The sequence below is a fragment of the Mandrillus leucophaeus genome, unplaced genomic scaffold (assembly GCF_000951045.1).
Source record: "Mandrillus leucophaeus isolate KB7577 unplaced genomic scaffold, Mleu.le_1.0 Scaffold121, whole genome shotgun sequence".
Classification (NCBI taxonomy): Eukaryota; Metazoa; Chordata; class Mammalia; order Primates; family Cercopithecidae; genus Mandrillus; species Mandrillus leucophaeus.
In genome coordinates this window covers 6,069,729-6,077,587 of record NW_012100432.1, presented here as the reverse complement: position 1 = coordinate 6,077,587, position 7,859 = coordinate 6,069,729, and the positions used below count along the sequence as shown (strand labels likewise).

Below are 7,859 nucleotides of genomic sequence, written 5' to 3'. Positions count from 1 at the left end.
CTGCCTGTCTGCCAGGGTCCGGTACTGGGACCTCTTGCTGCTCATCCCCAATGTGCTCTTCCTCATCTTCCTGCTCTGGAAGCTTCCATCTGCTCGGGCCAAGATCCGCATCACCTCCAGCCCCATTTTTATCACCTTCTACATCCTGGTGAGTTCACTGCAGTTGACAGAAAAGCCAACGACACAACTGAAACAAAAAGGAATTAGCTGCTTCTATAATGAAAATGAGCTTCAGGTATGGCTGGATCCAGGCAGTTAAATGATGCTGTTAAGATCTGTTTCTGCATCTCTGCTGTCTTTGGGACTTATCTCTGATGAGTTCCCCTCATATGGTGTCAAAGATGGCCAAGAACAGCTTTGAGCTAACGTCCTGCCTCTACAACTCAGGCAGACAGTGCCTGTTTGCTGATAGTGCCAGTGTAGACCTGGGATTTCCTCTGACTGGCCCACCTGGGATCCCATCCTCATCCCTGAGCCAAGCACTGTGGCTAGGAAGGAAAGGGGCTCTGTGAAGCTGGGAGGGCAGCATCAGCTCAGCCGGACCATATGGACTGAGGGAGGTGGTCCCTACAACAGAACTGGGGAGCTGATACTAGAGGGGAGGGGAATGGATGCTGGGTAGGGAAAATGCCCACTGCATCCACCAACCTTTCGTCCCTTATCTGTGCATTCTGTGAAACCTCTTTGGAGAAGACATCTTACTTGCTGGGAGAGCCTGCATTCTCACCACTTGGTGGTCCTGGCACATGTTGCCTGGGGAGAGGTGTCAGGGCTGTGGTTGAGAAGGCAGCTCCAAACGTGGGCTGTCCCGTTATAGGCTCTAGGTGTAGGCTCCAGGTGTGGGCTCCAGATGTGGGCTGTCCGGTATAGGCTCCAGGTGTGGGCTGTCCGGTATAGGCTCCAGGTGTGGGCTCCAGGTGTGGGCTCCAGGTGTGGGCTGTCCAGGTATAGGCTCCAGGTATGGGCTCCAGGTGTGGGCTCTGAGTATAGGCTTCAGGTGTGGGTTCCAGGTGTGGGCAGTCTCGATGCAGGTTCCAGATATGGGCCGCAGGTCTGGGCTGTGCAGGTGTGGGCTGCAGAAGGCTTCAGGTGTGGACTACCCAGGTATGGGCTGTCCAGGTGCGGGCTTCAGGTATGAGCCGTCTAGGTAATGGGCTTCAGGTGGGGGTTATCCAGGTGCAGGCTGTCTGGTTGGGGGCTGTCAGGTATAGGCTTCAGGTATGGGCTGTTGAGGGACAGGCTATCCAGGTGTGGACTTCAGGGCTGTCCAGGTGCAGCCTGTCCAGGTGTGGGCTGTCCAGGTGTGGGCTGTCCAGGTGTGGGCTGTCCAGGTGTGGGCTTTCGGTGCGGGCTGTCCAGGTATGGGCTTCGGGTGTGGGCTGTCCAGCTCCCTTCCTTCAGGGCGCCCTTACCCTGCCTGCAGGGCCTGCCTGGCTAGAGTCCACCCTTAGATACCACTACATGAGAGCCGAGTGGCTCCCTGGTTGCCTCTTTGTGGTCTAGCCCAGAACTTCCCAGTCAGAGGAGTGGGCTGTGGGCAGGCAGAGAGACAAGGGACTGGGGAAGCCTGGAGGCTGTAGTGGCCTGATGGCCCTTACACCTGCAAGATGGTGATGGACAGGACTGGGAACTGAGGCCTGCTTTCTTCTCTGCTTCTCTCCCCATTTACTTATTTGTGTATTTATTCAACAGATATTAAACATCTACTGTATGCTAGGCAGATGTCCTTTTGTGGGATAAGGGGGAGTGCAGGCAGGAGGAAAGAGCCAGGGCTAAATGTCCAGGAACATAGAACAGGGCCCAGCCCATCAACTTTTGAGGACTTTGTCCTAAACAGTTCAGGAGGCAGTGGTAAGAGTGGACTCAGGAAGTCCAGCTCTGAACCCCAGCCATGCTGCTGTGTGACCTGGAGCCAGTGGCTTGGTCTCTCTGTGCCCCAGTGCCCTTCTGTGTAATAGATGTTGATCTGCTTTAGCTATGGAGTTCGTATGAGCACCTATGAGGTCATCTGCATAGCTGCAGCCCAGTGGGAGCTTGGCATACAGTAGGCATTTGGCAGTTTGTTGCTTTTGCTGCCTGCCCTGCTGACACAATTTCTCATGGCATAAAAGACAGAGTATATATGGATCTGGGCATGTGTCAGAAAACCCAACTGAGACTCACAGAAGCCAGTTTCTGACTGAGAAACTGGGCAGTTCCTGGGCCTCAGGCACAGCAGGATTTTGGGGCACAGCAGTGGTGCTGGGGCACCATCTCCATCTCCCACTTAGCCTGAGATCTCCCCGATGGCCCTGCTCTCTTGCCATCTGCCCTTGTGGCAGCAGGGTGGCGTCCATGGTTCCAGGTTTGCATGCCCTTGGTCTGCCTTTCCCAGCAGTTGCACCTGACATCCTGGTTCTCTCTCATGGGGCTCCCGTGGGTTCCATGCACTTCCCTGAACCAGCCCTCAGGCCAGGGGAATGACACACACCACTGGCCAGTGCTGCGTCCTAGGCCCATCCCTGAAGCCAGGAGCGGGGGACTCAGCCTCACCTGGAACCACTGAAGTGGGGGTGAGGAGGGAGAGGAAGGGGATGGATATACCAGGCCGATAAGTGCCACAGATGCTGAGCAGGCCCTTTTGCGAAACCTGCTGGGCCGGTGGCTTTCCTAGAGGTCTCCGCACCTGTTGTCGGTGACCTTTCGCCTGGTCCCGCGTGCCTCAGAATTAAAACCATGAATATGATAATAACAGCAAATGTATACTTGGCCCTTCCTAGGTGCCAGGCAGTCTTCTGCTGCATCTGTTAACCCATTTGACCCAACAATCAAATGCAGTAGGTTTTGTTTCTGCCCCCGTTTTATAGATGAGAAGGCTAAGGTACAGAGCCAGGAAGCAGCAGCCTGCTACTTGTGATGTGAACCTGGCCCATCTGGCTCCACCGTGCTCACCCCTACTCACCAGCCCAAGGCTGTTGTTCCTAGCCAGGAAACTGGGGCCCCAAGAGGGGAGGGCCAGGCTGGAGGACACCTGCAGTTGAGGGTCTGCAAGTCTGTGAGCCTTGCTCCCTGGAGCCTGATCCCCCCCTCCCTGTGTCCCACCCTGACTTGCCCCTTCCTCCTTTCCAACCTCAGGAACCAAAGGCTCCTATAGATATGGGGATGAGCTTACTGCCCCTGCCGATGCAGAGGCTCTTGTTCCCTGACTACCACGCCACTCCCTTGCCCACCAGGTGTTTGTGGTGGCACTGGTGGGCATTGCCCGGGCCGTGGTATCCATGACGGTGAGCACCTCGAACGCTGCAACTGTTGCTGATAAGGTGCGGCTGGGCCCTCTGAGGGAGGCCAGGGAGGCCTGGCCTGGGGTGGGCTGGGGGTGCTGGCCTGGGCTGACGCTGTGCCCACTCTGCGTGCAGATCCTGTGGGAGATCACCCGCTTCTTCCTGCTGGCCATCGAGCTGAGTGTGATCATCCTGGGCCTGGCCTTTGGTGTGTGTACCGCTGGGCTCCGGGGCCCTGGCAACGCTCTCCCCTGCCCCTCCCTGGCTGTGGGCTGACTCTGGCGTGGTCACCTGGGCTGGCTCCTGCCTACTGACCAGCACGTTTCTTCCAGGCCACCTGGAGAGCAAGTCCAGCATCAAGCGGGTGCTGGCCATCACCACAGTGCTGTCTCTGGCCTACTCTGTCACCCAGGTAAGAGGGTGGGTTTGGGCAGGAGATGCCAGGGGTCAGGGCACCAGGCACCCACTGCTTCTGGGCTTGGGTGAGGTTTCCAGTCTTTGTCACCTTCAGAGTTCCCAAAACTTTGCACCTGAGAAATCACATGGGATGCTTGTTACCGAGGCACATTCTGGGGTCCCCTGGAGATTCGGATCCAGTAGGCCAGGGCACCAGGGCGGGAGGCTCAGGACTTGCCATTTTAATAAGGAGTTCAGGTAGGGACAGTGCAGGTCCGCAGACCTCCCTGAGAAGCATGCATCTAGAGGCCCCTTTCTTAGATTGGGGGGAGGTACTGCACCTTGTCCGTCTCTGCCCCCTGCCCCGTGTGACTCAGCCCAAGACTGGGCCGGCTCCGGGTGCTATAATCAGGTGGGCAGTACGTGGCCTGGGAGCAGGCTGGGGCAGGTGACTTGAGGGTCAGGCCAAGAGGCTGGACTTGGTGTGGTAGAGAGCTTAGGGGGCTTTGCATCAGGGAAAGCCCCTGGGAGGGAGGAGCCTTGAGATCCTCTCCCTTCATCCCTTCCTGCTTGCCCCTGCAGGGCACCCTGGAGATCCTGTACCCTGATGCCCATCTCTCAGCTGAGGACTTTAATATCTATGGCCATGGGGGCCGCCAGTTCTGGCTGGTCAGCTCCTGCTTCTTCTTCCTGGTGAGGTTCAGGCTGGGGCAACTGGGGTGGCTGGGGCCTCAGGGCCAGGTAGGGGATTGGATGCCTGGGTTTCTGGCTGTGGGTCAGGGCTGGCGCCCCCAGCACTGTCTCAGCCCTGCCTGTCTCTGTAGGTCTACTCTCTGGTGGTCGTCCTTCCCAAGACCCCGCTGAAGGAGCGCATCTCTCTGCCTTGTGAGCAGCTGGCCAGCAGCTCTGGGACAGGCGGGGACGGGAGGGCATCTACTGGGCCACTGTGGCTGGGAGCTGGAGAGCCCTGGGTGAAAGGGAGGCCTAGGGGGGCCCCGAGGGACACACCAGGCTTGAGGGTGGTAGATGCTGGAGGCAGAGTCTGGCCTGGCCAGGGTGGGACCTCACGACCCACCCTGTCTGGCCCCCAGCTCGGAGGAGCTTCTACGTGTATGCGGGCATCCTGGCACTGCTCAACCTACTGCAGGGGCTGGGGAGTGTGCTGCTCTGCTTGGACATCATCGAGGGGCTCTGGTGCGTGGGGGCTGCAGGGTGTCTACCTCGTGGGGGCATGGGAAGTGGGCAGCAGGGTGTCCACCCACTGGGGGCATGGGGAGGTGTGGAGTCAGCATAGGGCTGGGAGGCCCTGCACTGACCTGTCTTCTCCGCAGCTGTGTAGATGCCACAACCTTCCTGTACTTCAGCTTCTTTGCTCCGCTCATCTACGTGGCTTTCCTCCGGGGCTTCTTTGGGTGAGTCTGTGGCCGCCGGCGCCCCCGCGTGGCTGCTGGCGGAACTGCGCCTTCTTCCAGAATGGGTGTGAGGATTGAAACAGAGGGGCTGTGTATGCATTCATTGTGCATGCGCATGCACATACTTGCACATGGGCACACGCGTACAGATACACATGCACATGCACACAGATATATGCACACTCACCAACATGTGCATGGACACGTGCACATGCACGCACAGATGCACAGGCATGCACACATGCACAAACATACACATACGGATACACACAGGCACATGCACACAAACATGCACGCCCACATGCATGCATACACACATGAACACCCAGGCGCTCAATATATACATACATGTAGATATATGCACATATACATATATGCATACATGTAGATATATGCACATATACATATATGCATACATATATATGCACCTTGTATGTACAGTACACACAGACATACTCTCACCATGAGAGATAGAGTGACTGTGCACGTTGTCCTACATTGCTGGTTTTTATTTAATAATATATGAACTCATTCATTCGCAAGCATTCATTGAACACCTACTGTGTGCCAGACACTGCTAGAGCCAGAAGATGCGAGGCCCACAGTGGATGCAAATCCCTGTCCTCATGGAGCTTGTACCCTGCTGGGGGAAGACTTAAGTGGGGAGCAGGTTTGGGGTGGGAAGTCAGTTGGATTCTCTGGGGGTGAGTACACTGCTATGCACATATGCATCTGCAGAAGCATCTGTGAGATGAGATGCTGAAGACGTGGGATTGGGGGTCCCACTCCAGGCCTCTAATGTGGTCGGAATGTGGGTGCTTTGCCCCTCCTTTCTCACCTGCCAGGTCTTGTGGGGAGGGGCTCAGCCTCCCCCCGGGTGAAGCTGGCAGAGGGTCAGACTGGCCCACAGCCACAGCTTGGATCTGCAGACACAATTTCTCTCCTGAGCCTCAGGCTCCTTTTTGTAAATTGGGTGTAGTGTGTCCCCCTTGGAGAGTTACCCTGAGGGCCGAGGGACCAGATCAGGGTGGAGCGGGCGGTAACATGAGCAACAGGGGTCAGAGGAGTGGGGCGGAGGCCACAGCCAATGTTTCCTGAGCGCTTGGGCAGGTGCTGTTGAAGGCTCATGATTTATGTCGTTCTTCCTCCACACGGTGTGCACGCACCCATTTCACCATGAGGAAGCAGGCACAGAGGCCCCCTGCCTGAGCTCACACAGTCGGGGGAGGAGGGCTGGGTTCCAAAACAAGTCTAGATGGGCCCCAGGGTCCAGCTGACAGGCCTGCTTGGGGTGGGTATCAGGCAACTGTTGGCCGATTCCTTCCTTATCTGGTGGCCCCTTTGGCCTGGAGGGAAGACTGTTCCTGAGTCACTCAGTGAGGCTCCTGTGCCCCTGTCTCCCTCCTGTCAGCTCAGAGCCCAAGATCCTCTTCTCCTACAAATGCCAAGTGGACGAGACAGAGGAGCCGGATGTACACCTACCCCAGCCCTACGCTGTGGCCCGGCGGGAGGGCCTGGAGGCTCCAGGGGCTGCTGGGGCCTCAGCTGCCAGCTACTCAAGCACACAGTTTGACTCTGCGGGCGGGGTGGCCTACCTGGATGATATTGCTTCCATGCCCTGCCACACTGGCAGCATCAACAGCACGGACAGTGAGCGCTGGAAGGCCATCAATGCCTGAGAGCAGCTTCCAGGGCCTGCAGAGGACAGGCCAGAATGGAGGCCAGCAGGCCCAGTGTCCCCGGGGGAGGAGGACCAGGTCAAGGGACCTTCTGTGGGCGGTAGCCTTGTGTAGCCCTGTTCCCACCATGAGTCTGGAGGCCCCACCTCCCTGGGGCTCCCAATCCCCTTTGCCATCTCTGCTCTCACTGGGGACTCTCCTCCCTTCCCATCTGGTCTCATACTGCTCAGCGACATGGCCCAGGCTTTCCTTCCAGGGCCATGCTTGGCAAGGTTGGCTGAGGGCACCCTTCTTCTCTGCATCCTTGGCACGAGGGCAGGGCTGGCTCTCCCAATGCCTCCATCCCATCCCCATGGTGCTTTGGCCTCCTCAAAGCCCACTGTGGTGGATGGACTGAAGTGTGTATATTTTCTTGATCTATTTTTTAATAAAAACGAAAAGGAGCAGAAGGTGCTAATGTGGAGGTTTTGCAGGAATACTGGCGCTGGTTCCTTTCAGGAGCCTGAGGGCTGGGTGAGGGGCTGGGAGGCTCAGGGGGCCTCTGTTTGCTCAACTAAGGAACAATCCCCATTGCCCAAGCTCTGGACTGGCTGCTGGGGAGGTGGAGAGAAACAGGATCCCAGCTGCCCCTGCCCCGGGCCCATCTGAGTCGTGGGGACAGACACTGGAGAGAGAGGAGAACTATGTTTTGTGAGCTAGCCCCTCTCCCTTCTGTGTCAGAGACACACACTGTTGTCTTGAGCAGCGGGTTCCCTCTGCTCAGCTCCAGTAAAACTCAGAATGGACTTACTATTGCCATCTGTAAAATCCGGAGAAGACGCATCCTGCAGGGCCTTTTGTAAGGATTGGAAAACACTAAGCGTGAGTGGCTGGCGTACAGTCATGAACGATAAGGATCGCTCTTATTTTTAGCCTCGAGAATAGTGCTTGGCACTAGTAAACCCTCAGCAGACAGGATGTGGGGAATGATGTTTGTCATAAGGATGGGTGTGGTTGGCTAAAAATGGGAGTAAATCAGAACAAAGCACTGGGATCATAAGGCGTGAGTAGGGGAGAGGGGCCCACATGTCCCTGCCACTGCCCTTGTACCTGAGTTCGGCTTTGAGCTTTTT

General features: G+C 56.9%; 1 protein-coding gene across 2 annotated transcripts in view; it reads left to right on the top strand.

Annotated features, from left to right (window-relative positions):
* The window catches only part of TPRA1 (transmembrane protein, adipocyte asscociated 1), a 19,070-nt gene extending 11,874 nt beyond the window's left edge, over positions 1–7,196 (top strand). For both annotated transcript variants that reach the window (XM_011971283.1, XM_011971285.1), the window contains exons 4-11: positions 3,213–3,299; positions 3,396–3,468; positions 3,593–3,672; positions 4,239–4,349; positions 4,481–4,541; positions 4,748–4,850; positions 4,988–5,068; positions 6,480–7,196. In XM_011971283.1, coding sequence (XP_011826673.1) covers positions 3,213–3,299; positions 3,396–3,468; positions 3,593–3,672; positions 4,239–4,349; positions 4,481–4,541; positions 4,748–4,850; positions 4,988–5,068; positions 6,480–6,747 — 864 coding nt within the window. In that variant the 3' untranslated portion in view covers positions 6,748–7,196. The remainder of the gene's footprint in view (positions 1–3,212; positions 3,300–3,395; positions 3,469–3,592; positions 3,673–4,238; positions 4,350–4,480; positions 4,542–4,747; positions 4,851–4,987; positions 5,069–6,479) is intronic.
* Positions 7,197–7,859: the final 663 nt, after the last annotated feature.